Source organism: Acinonyx jubatus, chromosome B1, assembly GCF_027475565.1.
Source record: "Acinonyx jubatus isolate Ajub_Pintada_27869175 chromosome B1, VMU_Ajub_asm_v1.0, whole genome shotgun sequence".
Lineage (NCBI taxonomy): Eukaryota > Metazoa > Chordata > Mammalia > Carnivora > Felidae > Acinonyx > Acinonyx jubatus.
The window spans coordinates 138,196,408-138,213,532 of record NC_069382.1 but is presented as its reverse complement, the minus strand read 5'-3'; the positions used below and the strand labels follow the sequence as shown (position 1 = coordinate 138,213,532).

General features: G+C 37.1%; 1 protein-coding gene across 6 annotated transcripts in view; it reads right to left on the bottom strand.

The window, feature by feature from the left end:
• PAQR3 (progestin and adipoQ receptor family member 3) overlaps nucleotides 1-17,125 on the bottom strand; it is a 29,421-nt gene that overhangs the window by 5,008 nt on the left and 7,288 nt on the right. The window contains exons 3-7 of one of the 6 annotated variants that reach the window (XR_008296265.1): nucleotides 15,035-15,190; nucleotides 11,471-11,668; nucleotides 8,854-8,944; nucleotides 5,521-5,669; nucleotides 2,658-2,862 (exon numbers count right to left, since the gene is read on the bottom strand). Coding sequence is in view for 1 of the 6 variants with exons in the window: in XM_053217213.1 (XP_053073188.1) it covers nucleotides 5,527-5,669; nucleotides 8,854-8,944; nucleotides 11,471-11,668; nucleotides 15,035-15,190 (588 nt within the window). In the remaining 5 variants the exon portion in view is untranslated. Of the gene's footprint in view, nucleotides 1-2,657; nucleotides 2,863-3,725; nucleotides 4,977-5,520; nucleotides 5,670-7,910; nucleotides 8,078-8,853; nucleotides 8,945-11,470; nucleotides 11,669-15,034; nucleotides 15,191-17,125 lie in introns of those variants that run through there. The other 5 variants (XR_003420148.2, XR_003420149.2, XM_053217213.1 and 2 more) reach the window with 5 other exon arrangements.

The window sequence follows — 17,125 nt, the reverse complement described above, 5'->3', positions numbered from 1 at the left end:
TAGTGTTAAAGATCAGTTTTTATGGCTTTAAAGAATGTATCTGCTGAGACACATAAGTTGCTTGGTGTATTAGGCGGAGGAGGAAAGGGTATAGGCTGGATGAAAATTTAACTGACTACGATATTTATTCAGAAGTATCAATTGGGAAATTGTGTAATTCTCCGACTGACCCACCCCATCCCTGTGCGCGCGCGCACGCGCGTGTGTGTGTGTGTGTGTATGTATGTGTGGGCACAGTAAGGACATTATTTGGAATTGTAGATAGACACACCTTCTGATCCCACCCTGTTTAGTGTTTAGCAGTGATAGATTGTCGTCATACTGCTGGCGGAAAATAGTAAGGTGGAGCCCACTCTGCTGCGCATCAGGCAGAGCAGTTTTCTTACTATTCGGCCACTCTGCTTCGTTTATTTTAGGTTTGGGTACTTCATTTAAGCATTGCTAGAAGGTACACAGGTATTAATATCACTAGTTCTGAGGAGTTTGGGTACATTTGTCTTAATACGTGTAGAATATACAGTACACTTTTTCTTCCTTTTAGCAAAATTCCTCATCATTTTTAGGTCTCATACTGAACTGACATATCTACTGTGAGAATAACAAATGTTTGAAAACTTTTATACATGGAGGTGTTTATATATTGAGAAAAATATATACACACACATGCATGCACATGTCACATCTCTCTGCTGTGGAGTTAATGTGAATTTCTCATTTTAAATGGAATTGCAACCACAATCATTAATACAAGAACATTCACTCCTAGGGAGGTGTTTTACAAAAGCCACTAAACGAAGGAGGTAGGCAGATGAAAATGCCAAGGGTTATCATTTGGGTTTTTTTTTTTTTTTTTAATTTAAAAATCTATTGTGCTACTTTTGAAAGAATTGTTTTTATTACTACACTCTTTTTGTGATGGAAAGGTCATCTAATAGTAAGTGTTATAGTGATAGTAAGCTACTTTTTAAATTGCTGGCAAACAGCTTTAAGTGCACTTTCTTTGATTACACTTCCATTTTTTGTTAAACTTGAATTTTCTGAAGCCTTTGATGTACCACTAAGCAAATAACTTTAATAAACCTGATTTATGTGTTTATTATATTTCTAATTGTTACCAAACATACTTTCTAAAGTAACTTCAATCCTCAGATATAGCTGGGAAACTGAGATAGAATCAGTTGCTTTTTTTTTTTTTTTCTTTTCTACATCTAATTAAGCACTAACTGATTTTACTGCTTTGTTGCCTTTACATTGCTTATTCTTATTGACTGAATTCTGTCCCTCATTCACTTTGTTTTGTTTGAAATTTAAAATTATTTTCTTACTGTATTTATCATACCTATTGTTTTAATAATCTGCTTTCTTTAAATGCAATAAATCCCAAATGGATTGCATATTCTTTATAATTAGTGACTTTGGCGTTTTTCATTGTTTGTCATAAATGTTTTGGATGTAAACTTCTATTCAGTTTTCTTTTACTCACACTACAGACATTAAGCACCTATTATGCTCCAGCTAGTAGAATAGAAAAGGGAAAAGGGATTAGATCTCAATCCTTAGGGTAATGCTCACAGTGTAATTCAAGAAAACCTGTTGTGACCTAGCATTTTTGCAGCAAAAACACCACATAGCACAATTTGTTCAGGCATTACAATTACTGATAATTATAATGAAGGTAAGGCAAAAACATGACTTTGAACTAGCTTTTGAATGTCTGACATTGTTTTTGCATTATGTATAATTTACTTAAGCTCCTTAGAAACCGGTAACATACAGAATTTAAAAACTCTTTGGTTAAATAAGATACTGTAATCCTTGATTATGTCAGAAAAGAGGCTTTGGCATGTTAAAGAGAAAACCTATTTATTGGATTGGTGGACTAAGTTTGGTGTTAAGATCACATTATCTTACATATTATTCCATAGTCTTTAGATTGGTGGCTTGTGGAAAGATCCATTTTATTATGAGCTGTTTTGGATGTAGTGAGATTTATCTAAAGTTATGTGGAAAAATAAGGACTTTGTGTCTTTTTAATAAATGGCACACAGTGTGGATTGTACTACTGTTCAAATTCAGTTATAGTTAACTGCTTTAGAGAAAAGTGTATGCTGCAATTAGAGCTATTTATTTTGAATAGCTTATCCCTTTTTAAGGAAGTCCAGCTCTGGCATCGTGTGTGGGATGCAGGTAATTATTCTCATATTGAAGGCACGAGTTTTACATTGCACATTTAAAAATAGTTCGCTTTTGCTTCAGGTGACTGGCACTATTGAAATTACATGTATGTTCTGTAGTGTTTTTGATCCCAGACATATAAAGCAGCACTAGCGCTTTGGTGACAATAGCATTACTGCCCTCCACGGATGGAATTTTCACTTTTCACAAGAGACCCCTGCTGCTGGTAGCTCTCCCTCATGAAAGTGTTTCCTTAAAGGTAGTTGCAGTTTTGGCTCCTTATCTCACCACCTCCTCAGAAGTCTGGTACAGAATTTTGGGGGACACTGGTATCCAGTAGCATCTGTACCTCTTTTTAATACAAACATAGTAATTGTGATAATACATATAAAAGACTTGTGTCCCTCCCCTGGTGGCTGATTCTTCACACATTTTGGCAGGGACGGGATTACCCAGAATGATGACTTCAGGTGGATACAGACCTACTCAGCTCAGCAACTGGCAGGGATCCAGAAGTGTAGACTTTGCCCCTTCATGTTTAGTACAGGGCAAAGATATCTCCAGGTAGGTACCTGCCAAATGGAGTTGCACACCTTTATGCCAGTCAGTCACAATCTTCAAATCGGTTACTTTGTCCAGGTGGGATGCCATAAGATGTGACAGTCCCTGAATTCTTCATTCCTGATTCTAAAATATGATTTTGAAGCTGTTACGTATTATAAAGAATGACAGGCAGCACTTAATATATTTAGTAAACCCAGTTTATTTACATAATACATATTTTGCCATGCAGCTTACTGAATTGCACTCAGTGTCATAACAAAAAAGACAAGCACTATCTTTTGAAAATGGCTTTATATAGAAAGATAATTGCCTCAAATTAGTCAACTACAACCTTATAAATCACTATAGACAATTTAAAACAGCCATGGATAATTTTAAAATGTACTTGTAAAGTCTGTAGGTAAAGAGCTTTTATAGTTTACACACTGTAAAATTAAAACCAGCCTTTTAGTACGGTAGCTGAATTGTGTATTTTTAATCTTATTTTAATAAATCTATAAAAACAAAAATAACTTAAATATACATTATTACAAGGCTCAGATCTGGAGGCAATTTTTAAATAGTTATTCTTTAATGTTAGCAATGTCTTAAAAATTTTGCCAGTAGTGATATGCACACAGTAGGTGGTCAATAAACGCTGACATACAGAAGTGTTTATTAGTTGACAGCAATCCACATTCATTCCCTACTTTATAATAAATATATCATAGTAAAGATGAAAATGAGAGAGGATAGCTTTCTTACAGTATTTAACATTTTCATAAAAAGATGAAAGGTTTACATGGTATACTTCTCCCTACAGTCAGACCTGTATGCCTTTTAAATGAAAAAAACAAAACAAAACAAAAAGTCAAACACAGTATGATCTTTTTATCCATGAATTCAGATGGCAAGGATTAAATAATTCATATACTATTACAAAAAACCAGAAATATTTTTTAAAAATTAAGAGAAAGTGAAACTTACACTTGTTTCACTTGTTTCACTTACACTTGTTTTTATTTTGAGAAGATTTTATAGTAAAAGTGGTATCAGGCCTAAAATAACTAGACTTTTTAAGTATAACTACTCAGTGTATTTTGTTTGGCTAAAATGACAAAATATCGATTTAAAATCAGTATCATGTAAACCCGTAAGAGATGGTTTAGGGAAAATACATCCTATTATCATTACACTAAAGTCTTCTTTCACTTAACACATAGATCAAATCTGTGGCCTTATAAAATAGCCATTTTCAAAGCAGTGTGTTCCATCATCATAATGGGTATAATACAGCACCCTTAGTCTACTGGGAAGATTCTCCTTACTGAGATACTAGCATGGGGAATTTATATTCCAAAAACACTATACTGAAAAGAAATACAAAATTTTACAGATGCATGAACTGAGGCACATTAAAGTAACATTCCTAATACCAGATGTATACGTGGCAATGTGGAAATAAGCTTCACCATCAATCAACACTTCTGATATTTGGTAATTCCAAGGTTCTGAAGATACACCAACCAGTATTCAAAGCAACTCCTGTCAACCCATTAAGAAATCTGAATAATAATTTATATTCCAATGAACAGCATGTTTTTGTGAATGACTGCTTTAAGGAACTTAATTTATACATGACAAGGCCAAAGAACAAGAAGAGTGCTGTATGGTAGGGCAGTGAGATCTATTTTTTAGGTATATATAATGAGTAAACTTAATGTTTCAGGCTCAAATATTAGTGTTATCAATACTGTGAGTTGTCAATAAAATGCTAACACATGCATAAACGGAAAGACTAGAGCACAGGTAAACAATCATGTCATCAAATGGGGAATCAGCATGACTTTGTTCTAAGGCTTAAGGTTCATTTCAGGGTCAAGACTGGGCCATCTGGACTCTGTGGCCTTGAAAGTGGCACCCATCTAATTGGGAACCCCCATCCGTCACGAAATTTAGGACTGCAAATTCAGTGAAATTCTTCTACAGGAATTTTGGAACCAAAAATCTGTAATCCACTGGCAAGAGTGCAATTATTATATGGAACTAAATAATATTCTTCAAAATTAAAAGGATTAAATGCTAATAATGTCTTAGTTATTATTAGACCACAGAATTTGTTGCCTGATCATATAACCAGTTTTTAATGTGATTCTTATCCGATGGAAAATGATGCAAGTTCTTTTCTTCTCAAAGCCTCTCTCAAGGGAGGAAAGGATTGAAGTTTTTATTCTAGCAAACCAAAAAATACAATGTTCCTAAGGAGAAGAGAGACTATAGCTAAAGGAAATCATATTTTAAGTGCCAGTTTCTCACAAACCATATATTTAAAGGCTAGCAATTATTCAAAACCAGTCTCCTAGCTTACGTTAAGCATAGGCTATTGCAACCTTCGCCTTGGTTAGGCACTTAAAACTTGATCAACTACTGTAAATATCTTCTATTAAAGGAATCAAACAGGATGACTCCATTTTATAATGGAGGTGAGCCCTTCCTAAGCAAATTAAGCTGGTGTTAAGTAAAACAAATACTATTTCTATACTGGTTTCACATTCATTGTTATTCAGATGTTTCTTATAAATGCCAACTAATTTTCACTTTCTGTACAAGCAGCAAATTAGTAGTTTTAAGGGCTGTAGTTATTATTACAGATCCCCAAGTATATTTTTCCATTTTTATAAAGTAGTACTCATGATATATTAAATAGGAGGAAAAAAAAATTACGGTGAATCTTAGAAACAGTGGGGTATACAACTCCCCATTACATATTGCTTAATAACTGAATACAGCAGGTGGCCATACCTGAATTCACAAATGTGAAACATAGTCAGGGCAAGGCTTGCTATGTCTGTACTGCATGACATACACTGTTGACTGATGCCACCAATATAACATCACTACTGCAAGGATATGCCATATTTGGTGGCTTGATCCGAGGTAGTTTAGTTGTCCTAGAAGGGAAGGTAGAGAAAAAAGAATATTGATTCTAATATTTTGATATTAAAATAAGAATATATTCCTATGTCTGGCCTTGGACATATGGCTTAGCAGCAAAAATATTTTGGCCATCTCAGAGCACCTGGAGAGTAATTCAAACCCAGATGTTTTTAAAAAAGGATGAATTCATATTTTGGTCTAATTTAAGGACATTGGTGAATTTTGGAAATACTATTCCAAGTGTGTTCTCAAATCTAATTTGGTTAATTTCAGGAATTTGACCTTTTGTCTCCAATGTCTTATACATCTGGATACACACACACACACACACACACACACGTATATATCATGGGTTACATCTGCAAAATGCAATTAGTAATGGCTTCATTAAGTAAGGTTGATTAGTTCATATACAACTTAGAACTATTTCTCTTTGCGCTTAAAGTTTAAATTCCAAGGAGATGAATTAACATATGGGAAGCCTCTTGAAAAATACCAAAATAAAATACAGAGTTATAGAAATTTAAATGTAAGTAACTTTTTCTTACTCATGGTGCTTCTGTGGTCATGTAATATAAATATTCTCTAACCTTACCTGTCTTATCAAGAGTAATAGTACACTATATAGATTTTATTTATTTAAATGTTCATTTTTGAGAGAGCTCAAGCTGGGGGTGGGGCATGCAGAGGGGAGGACTGAGGATGTGAAGCAGGCTCTGTGCTGACAGCAGTGAGCCTGAAGTGGGACTTGAACTCATGAACCCTGAGATCATGACCTAAGCCGAAGCTGGATGGATGGTCAACTGACTGAGTCACTCAGGTGCTCCAGTATGTAGATTTTAAAGTTTAAGTCAACACAATCCTTTCCATAGGGGTTTCTACCCTTTTTTTGGTGCCACAGACCACTTTGACACTCCAGTGAAGCTCAAAGACTCATTTTTAAAAGCACAAAATGCAGAGGACTACAAAGAAAATTGATCACATTGTAATACAAGTATGCAGATCCACTTAATTCTGTCCATGGACACCTTTCGTGATCTTTGGACCCAATCAAATATCATTGTGATGTTTACATATTTAAAAAAATGTAACTGAGGTGAAAATAATTTCTTAGGTATAAATTTTTTTATTTCACAGTATTCACCCACCATCTTACCACCACTGCACATATTTCTCTCTCTCTCTTTTTAAGTTTATTTATTTTGAGAGAGGGAGAGAGGGAGCATGTGTGTGAGTAGGGGAGGGGCAGAGACAGGAGGAGAGAGAGAATCCCAAGCAGGCTCCGCACTTGCAGGTTGCAGGGTTCATGGTTCAAACCCATGAACCATGAAATCATAACCTGAGCTGAAACCAAGAGTTGGACACTTAACTGACTGAGCCACCCAGGCGCCCCACACATGTTTCTCTTTACATCCGGGTCATAAATGGGGACTGGCCAGCCAGACAAGGTTTCTAAGCCACTCATTCATGAACGTCTGAGACTATAACTTTTATCTGTAAAGACTTTTTGTCTTGTATGGTCTCCATATGTCCACTGCTCTACTGTGCCTGTACTCCACACATTCAGCTACTTGGGGCACGTTTTATGTCAAGCTCACCTGGAAGAAAAGTGACATAACATTTGACCTTTTATAGGTGTCCTCTATTAGGTAACTGGGAACTTCAGATATGAATATTCTAAGGCATAAAAACACTATGGCCATAACTATGTAGTTCAGAAAAATTTCATCATTCAATTTTCTACGTGTACTTGTGATGAAGAAATTAATAATAAAATAATTATTAATAAGGTGATATAAAAATGCATTTTGCCACAACTGTTTTTTGAGGAAAATTCTGCTCTGCATGAAGATGGTCTTCAATTAAGGGACATGTTCTTCTTATGTTCCTAAATCCTAACGTTTACACTCAGGTTCTTCTTAGTACTCCACTTTTAAAGCTCAGTGGTGAAAAAACCAAGTGCACAGAAGAATGCCTGAGGTTCTGTGATCTATTCTCTAGATCAGGGTTTCTCATCCTTTCTTCTTCCCAACACATATCATAAGTGGCATAATCCTGTCTTCAATTCACTGTGGAAGATTCTTCACCCAAGAAGGAGGGACAAGTCTGCAGTTTAAATTTGAGCCACACACCTACTTCTACCTCCCCGAACCAAAAAAACCACTGCTGTATGCACTTTGTTATTCTCGACTCAAGCCAAAGGTCACCTGGACTTGCATCATTCTGTGCCTTACTAAACCCCATTTTTCACTTACGGGACTGAGGTGGAGGGACGTCATCATAGTAACAACTGCTAACGTGTATTGAGTGCTTACTTCTTGTGAGGAACCTTGCTGAATGGTTCTTGTACATTTTCACACGTAATCCCCACAATAACCCCATGAGGGAAAGTAGTATCTCCATGCTCAGATGAGGAAATGAGCTGAAAAAGTGAAGTAACTTATTTAGCTCATGCAGCTAGTAAGCGGGCAATATGGATTTGAACCCAAGCAGTCTGACTCCAGAGCTAAAGCTCCTGAACAAGCAAATACATGTTTTGGAGAACATTATTCATTCTACCTGGTATCCTGTTAGTTATTTTCTATCAGAAGTCTTTTTCTCTGGACTGGAGGATCAGGGAAATATTTCCTTCTATTGAGTCACTAGCTTGTGTATATTTTGGGGACATGAAGACCCTTAACTTACATTATTTGTACTGGGTGCCAGGAAGCGGAAATGCAGACTGGTGATCTTTATCTATATTTAGAACCTCATAATGGATATATGGTGAAGTGGTCCTAACCCTGGCTTCTTTTCATTATCATCTTATTTTCCTCTGTCTCTTTTCTTCTTATTTTATGGATCTCTGCATATATAAATTATTTTTTAAGAATGAGTTGGTATATAAAGAAGTCATTGGTAATAGATAATTAGTACTTCACAAAATAAACAGTGGTTGGGAGTCAGAAGAGTCCCAGCTTTGTCACTAGCTCCTAATTGTGAAATGGTAGTGACCTCATCTACTACACTCAACTCGTGGTGAGGAGGAAAGGAAGTCTATGGAAGCCCTTTGAAAGTTAAAGTTTTAGATAACATTGGACAATAGGAGAGCCTTTCTATAACCAATAATACTGAAATAACTTTTGATACTCTGAAACATACACCTCCACCATATATTTAGAATAAAGTCACAAAAAGCACTATAAAAGTGTTACTTACCTGGAAAGTACCGTTCTGGAACTTTGGAAATGTAGAATAGGAAAGCAAGAAGAGCAATCACATACATCACAATTACACGGGGTGCAAAGTCCTGAAAAGCAAAACATTTTTTCACAGATCTTCCTACTATGACCGAATTCCCAATTTACTGTGAATCTAATTCATTGATTAGGTAGAATTCAGAGGCAGAATTTAAGCCAATTAAATCTAAATTGCTTTTGTAGACAGTATCCAATAATAGAAAACTTGCTCTCAATACTGTAGAAAATAGCCCACAGGAGGGAACAGAGAGTGTCCTAAAGGTTAGGGTAATAAAGGAAGTAGAGCTTGAACATGGCTGAAGGTCCTAAGGACACCCAACTCCACCAACATAGTTTCATGGGTGGAACGCACATGGGGAATGGAGTTATCAGCTGAAGAAGCAAAACACTGAAGATCAGGGACCTGTGGCCAGAAAAGACTGCAGAGGTTTGGCCAAACAATGCAATGTGTTCCACCATCCCAGATAATGGTCCTCTTGAATACTACTATATGAAGCAGTCCATCTCTCAGCTCCACTGGAAAGCTTTCCCTTGCCCTAAGAAAATTACCCAGCTATAATTTATTTTATAACAATTTTGTATATTGTTATCAATTCTGGTTGTAAACCTAATACACCAAGAAGACATTTAAGAAATAGAGACAAAATTACTTCTCTCTACAAATATTTGAGAATTATCAGGGTCCTCCTGAAAACCTACATTCTTAGACTAATGAACATGAGATTTCTCATTCTAGAACACAACTGCAACCTATCCCCAGGATTAGCCCTTCCAGAACTTTTCATTTTTGGTTAAGTCTCTCTCTCTTTCTCCATCTTTTTATTTTTTTAAATTTTATATTAGAGATAGAGAGTGTGTGAGTGGGGGAGAGGGGCAGAGGGAGAGGAGAGAGGGAGAGAATCTTAGGCAGGTTCTATGCTCCGTGTGGAGCCTGACACATATCTTGATCCCATGACCCTGGGATCATAACCTGAGCCGAAATCAAAAGTCGTTCTCAACACAACTGAGCCACCCAGGCACCCCTCTCCATCTTTTCAAAAGTATAGCTTATTGGAAAATTTCTCTGGAAGTCTCCCTTCTTCACTGGAATGATCTGTGATCACATTAGATTTCCATCTTTCAGAACCACTATTTTCCTAAACCATATTTCTATTTTAAAATTTCTGAACACAGGAAAGTTCCCATATTTTTCTGAATTTCTCAGAAATCCATTGGCTCAATAGGTCTGGTTCTCTTTCTTTGTCATTATAAGATTAAAAGGGATGTGTATACATCATCCCAAATTTTGGCCTCTTCTATGTCAATAACCAGTTATTCATTTCTGGTTAGAATTAAATCTGGAGTTGCATTTCACCATTGTTTTCTTTAACTTATTTTCAAGAAGTAAAACTGTCAGAGAAGTGATGTTTTCATAGATATCAGGATCACTGAGGTTCCTCATCACTACTATCTCACTTTTCTCCTAAATTCCTAATTTTATGAAGAAAACATCACCCTTTTTCTCCAAGTTGGCAAAGTGGCCAGATCATATCACTCAATTTGCTATAACACAGAACTTTCTTTCCTCCTTCTTTTCTTTCTTTCCTTTCTTTCTTCTTTTTCTCCTTTTCTTTTTTTTCTTTCTCCTTCCTTCCTTCCTTCCTTCCTTCCTCCCTTTCTGTTTTATACCTAAATGCTTTCTACCATGCTGTTACCAACTTCATGCAGTGTGTGTAAAGCCTATTATTAGTTCCCTCGTCTTCTAAAAAAGCTAGGATTTTTTTTTTTAATAAAACCTGCATTTAAATCCCCATATTTCAGACAAAGGTCTCACTGCAACAAGTATATCTGCTTTCTGCTAGATTTCTTGGCATACTTACTGATGTTAAAAATTCTTAAATTTATTCTCCAGTGCATATTTAAGGCATTTTTACATGGATCTCTGAGATCTGAAGTCTTATTTCTAATCTCAAGAATACTGAGGAGTTCTCACTGAGCCACTTCTTTAATGTACTCCAACTTGGCCCATAATACCTAACTCTTATAGCTCTTCTTTTACTTCTCAATATAATTTCCTTGATGGGTGGGACATGATCAAATCTTCATCACTAGTTTCAAACTCTGACCTAAATTCCAACCCCATCTCTACCTTTACATCCCACAGGTGCCTCGACTCAACAGGTCCAAGGAAAAATCTTTCCCAGCTCCTTCTCCTCCACAAAAATCCATCAATCAATTCCTCCTAGTTCCAAATTTGCGTTATCACTGGCAGTATCTCTGCCCTAGCTGACAAAGCTGGAAACTTGGAAGTCCTCCACTGATAATGACTTGGGTATTTACACACTCAAGGAGAGTTAAGAATATATCATTTCACAGAAAGATATCGCAGAAAAAAACAGTAGTTACACTTCTTTATCCTGCAAGGCGTACTTCTTTATATAGATGTGAAAATTATGGCATCAATATGCAGTTATAAGTATTTTCTCAAATGACACAGACCCACCCACCTGGTCTGATTATAGTACTTTACCCAAAATGAATACAACTGAAAGGACAAAAAAAAAAAAAGAAAAAACCATTGACTACATTCAACCTACCTGTACAATAGGAGCACCGATTCCTCCATTGAGCCAAACCCAGTGAAGAGTTGGGATCACTCCGTATCCCGAAACAGAACAGAAGATGATAGAACGGAGCCTCTGCCACTGCTGGGTGAGGTAATTGGGATGGATCTGTGCGAAGAACACTGCCAGGATCATGGCAAGCACTGTGATCAAGTACACTTGACGCCAGTACTAGAAGGAAATCAAGTGTTAATTGTTACACAAATAAGAGAAGGAAAAGACTAATTCTGGCTTTTACATTATATGTAGAAGACTACTTATGTAGTTTTTTCATTTCTAAACATGATGAACTTCCTTCCTTACAACATTCCTGTTCCATATAACTGTTAGGTTTCTTAGGAGGACAAACCAAATTCCAAAGAGAGCTAGTGGAAACCACACTTACTCATAAAAAAGCATTTTCTGAGTACCTATTATATGCCAGAGACAACTTCAGTCCTGTAGAAACAAAGCTGACTACGACATGGACTCTCTCAGTGAGTGAGCTCATAGACTATGGGAGGGGCAGACATAAAGAAATGATTATAATCCAATGACAAGAGCTGTGAACAGAATGTGTGAACACAGAGGAGGGGACAATTGTTACCTAGAGTGGCTAATAAATGCTTCACAGAGGAGATGATATCTAAGCAGGGTCTTGAGGAATTCATATGATTCTGTGGGAAGAGGGAGTTATCAAGGAAAAGGAACAGAGCATACGGTGGGAAGGTTTTGAGAAGGGAGGCTGAAAGGCAGCGTACTGTGAGGCTAAGTATTTGGAACTGTACCGTGCTGGCACTGGGGGAATGGCAGCGTTAAGAAGGAGATGACGGGCTTGCTTTTCGAAATGACTTATTAGAAATAGAACTCTGACATCAGTGTGAAAAACAAAGAGGTGACAGGAAGCCAACTAGAATATTAATTGGAATAATTGATTCAAAGAGAGAACAGGGGCTTGGGCTCTTGTTGAACAAAGAAGACAGATGTAAGCAGCAGATTCAGGAGACTTTTTAAAAATAAACTAAAATCTTAATGGCTGACTGGATGCGTGAGAGGGCAGTAGAAGATAGCTAGACTGTTCCCAGTAAGAAAGGCCATGCAAGTGGCTTTTACTAATGCAGCAAATGAGCAAAGATGAGCCAGGTGTGTCTGTGTGTGTGTGTGGGGCGGGGGGAGTGAGGGAGAGAGAATGGGAAAGCATGAGACAATGATCATTTTAATTTTTTTTAATGTTTGTTTATTTTTGAGAGAGAGACCGTGTGCAAGCAGGGGAGGGGCAGAGAGACAGGGAGACAGAGAATCCAAAGCAGGCTCCAGGCTCTGAGCTGTCAGCACAGAGCCTGATGCAGGCTTGAAAACACGAACTGCAAGATCATGACCTGAGCCGAAGTCAGACACTTAACCAACTGAGCCACCCGGATGCCCCAAAACAATGTTCATTTTTAAATATTTTAAGTCTGAAGGGCTTATAGAATATTTAGGTATCTAAATGAGCAGTTGGAAGCTCAAAAGTTAGCATCACATGGGGCAGAGTTCTTCAGCTGGGCTCCAAGGACTTCTGTAGGGCTACTAGCTCCCTGAAATCCCATGTCAAATTGTTTGGTTAGTCTCTGCCCAAATGAACATTCTCCTGGACGGAGGGTCTAGAGTTTTCAATTGCATTCTCAAAGTAGCCTGTGTTCCTTAAAAGATAAAGAGCCACTATAGAAACCAGATATTTGGAAATGATCGGGTACCAGAGGAAAGAAAACAATTTTTCCTTTAAATAATCATTAGTTCCAGGGGCACCTGGGTGGCTCAGTCGGTTAAGCGTCCGACTTCGGCTCATGTCATGATCTCACGGTCCGTGAGTTCGAGCCCCGCATCGGGCTCTGTGCTGACAGCTCAGAGCCTGGAGCCTGTTTCAGATTCTGTGTCTCCCTCTTTCTCTGACCCTCCCCCGTTCATACTCTGTCTCTGTCTCAAAAATAAAATAAACATTAAAAAAATTAAAAAAAAAAAATCATTAGTTCCAGTAGTTGTCTTTCTCCTACTTCTAGCTTTTCTGAAGAGAGATGCACAAAGTGTCCCACTAGTCTCCTGGATTATCAGGTATGTTTAGGAACAGGTAAACAAAAAACAGCTTAGGTTTCAAAGAAAGAAAGAATAAGTAAAACAATTCAATCATTACATAACTGCACTCACAAGCTCCTAGCTATCAGCTTATTCCCTCAAATTTTCTAAAAGATGTAAACAGTTTCATGCAAAATCAGTAAGTGAAAGCTGAGCAGATATGAGTACTTTACTCAAATCAAATCAATTTACAAGGTTAACTGCATATATGTTTAATTATATGCTTAAGTTCCAATATGATTAGGCCTAAAAAGCAAATGGCTCATAAGTAAGTGGCTACAATGAGTAATTCTCTTACTTCAAACCAAATTTATGATTTTCCTGTTTGCTAGTTTTACACTTCAGCTTTACTGGGAGTCATCTCTGTTACTGCGTAGAGACAAAGGTCCTACTTAAGAATTCCCAAGTCAGCAGAATCTTGTGCTGTAGCCAGTTGTCCCAGGAAGTGACGGCTGGGGAGTCTGGCTTGGAGCACCTGTGACATGCGGAGGGCTTGTGGAGAGGACAGGCTCTAGTCCTTGTGAAGAGGGCTAGGGGTGCCTAGGATGTGAACTGCCCCCAAGCAGCTCTGTTCTGGCTCTGAGAGGAAGAAACTAAAGGACAAAAGAAAAAGAAAAGAGTAAGGTAGGAGGGCAGGACTTTCTGAGTGGGAGGGCTTGCTGGGCCCAGGGGAAGATTCAGTTTGCTTCCTCAACTGGGACATGAAGTAATGAGGTAGAGAGTTATCTTCAATAGTTTGGCGGCCCAATATTTTTAGCTCAGGTGCTATATGATCTGATAGCAGGGCTTCAAATGGTGCTTTGCACAAGGACACAACTGACTTTGGTGACATCAGAGTCAGAAGGTAGAGCTGATTTAGAACTCAGAATAGATGCATATTTGTTAAGTCACTTACCTCCTAGCTGGTCTGCCTCTATGCCTACCTCCAAATGTAAGACTAAGGAAAGGAAAACATATTTCTTATGAAGAATTGGGTCAACACACTCACAGACACACCCTTTATTTTTTCCACTGAAAGAGGAGTAAGGATCAGGGAAAATAGCAAGCAGCAGCCAGCTTCCTAATTTTATCAAGCGCTAACTTTAACTTCAGATCTATAGACACAAAAATAAAAGACATGTAATGTGCATCTGAGGGATCACATAGCTATATGGGTTTAGTGGAAACGTAACTTTTGGTTTCGAGAAAATTAGTTTACATTAGTTTCAAGAAAATATCTTCAAATATATATTTCAATGGAAAATTAGTAAAATGAGTATGGAACTGATAATAGATGTTAGAGATTGCAGGGCCATTTTGAAAAATGAGTTTATATACACACGAGACTCTTCTGTTTCTTCTATAACTTAATTATGTGTTTATTCAGAAGTTCAAAGGCAACATTCATGGCAATAAAACCCAAGACCTACATGAAAAGTAGAATATAAAATGTTTTAAGTTACTTACATTATTACAATAAAAAGCATAAAATACACCAGAGACATAGCAGCCCAGTATTCCAATAGAAATTCCTGCATAATCTAATGCCATCCATCTTCGACAGGTTTTTTCTGATCGATGGCAAGAAAAAAGATGATAGCCCACAGAGCAAAGCATACAGACCTATGGAAAATAGAACAAATCTTAGCAAAGCTAAACAAAAAGAAATTAAAGCAACTCCTGTGTGGCATTCAGTTTCCTTTTTAAAAAAGTACCCACTGTAGAAGTAATCCATGTCCTTAAAAAGATAATCAAAGAACACAGAATTGTATGATGTAAAAACATAAGCTCCTCCCACTTAATCTATTACCCAGGATTAGCCCCTGATAACATTTGTTATGTGTCCTTCTAGGTATCTTCAAAGAATGTATTGAACATGTATGATATACAAGTCCACACAGACACATATGATATATACTTTTTAAAGTTAATCAAATGGAATCAAATTATACATTCTGTTCTGCAATTTGGTTTCTTCACTTAAGACTTTTCATGTCTGTGCAAGAGTTCATTGTATAGAGTTTATTTTTGGGTTGTGAGTTAAACACAGCTTTGTTGTGTCCAAGAAAAAATGATTATGACTTATGCTGACTTTATGTGTTGCCATATTGAGAGCAAAGCTAATCTGATTCAGCTGCTCTTAAGATTGATAAGGTTGTTATGGTTGAACTCCCTTCAGCCATTAAATACCTGCTGTGTATCATGCACTGGGGATTCAAGGATGAGACCTCTATTCTCTGAGAGATTTTTCTGAAATGAATGAACGAACAGTGGTAATAGAAGAAGTCCTATAGGAAAAGTCAGTGCAGAGCACAGGGCAGGAGGGGAGGAATGGGCTTGTGGGTGTATGTGTGCATTTGGTGGGTGAAATGGTGGGGAAAAGAGCTTCACAGAAGGGATGCCACTTACACTGGATCTTAAAAGGCTGTTCTGGCATTCCTCAAGAATATAAATAAAAGTGCTCACATGTTTATTGGAGGGTCCACAGGAAAAGCAACATATTGAAAACACAGACCATTAAGGACTGTCATGTGGCCCTCTCATAATACAATTATGACAAGTTCTACACATCAAAGAATTTTAACATCAATATGATGGGCTAGGTGTGCTACTACTGAAGAGTTTAAGTGCAGTCTTACAGAAAGGCTAAGATGGGAGGTTTTAAGAGTAGCCCTAGAGAGCAGTGGCAAGACCCTATCCTAAGCCAGTGACAGTGGGGGTACAGAAAATGGCACAGATAGATTATACGAAGTAGGTCAAACTGACAAATATTTTGTAAGCAACTGCTAAGGCAGACAAATGGTCAGGTAGCTATTCCAGAATCTGGTCATTAAACAAACCTAATCAGGCACCACAGCCTCAATACCATTATTTAAAAGTGTACCTAGCCGCAATGTCATTTCTTCATCCATAGTCTAAAATCTTCATCAGTCTGTGGCTTTGGCTACTAAGCCACAAGTCAGGAGTTCACTGACCCAATTAAATATAATTCTAAGAAGCTTGGTTATTTGTTTTCTCAGATTACCCTTGAGATTAAACACAGTAAATTCAGAGAATACCAAGGTACATATTTTCATTGACAAGGAAAGATCTCATCATCACAATGTTGAGTGACACAAAACAGCAAGCAGAGATGATGATAGCTCACAATTAGGTAGACAGGTAAGTAGGCAGGCAGGAGGCAATTGCTCATACACAAATGTCTGGGGGAACTTAACCGAAATGTCAAATGTGGTTACCTCTGGAAAGCAGAATTTCAAATGGCTTTTACTTTCTTCCATATACTGTTTTGTTTGTTTGAACTTCTACATGAATATATTTTATGGCAATAGTAAGAAATAGTAAAGCCAGTTTTATTGTGAAAAGGAAAATAAAGAGAAAAATTACACTTATCAAAAGGAAAGTTGAATATATAGTAGAGAACACTGAGTTTTTAAAAAGTAAACCTATACTTAGTACGTTCTGTTTTATTTCTTTCTTTCTTTCTTTATTTATTTTTAAATTTTTTTTTTCAACTTTTATTTATTTTGGGGACAGAGAGAGACAGAGCATGAACGG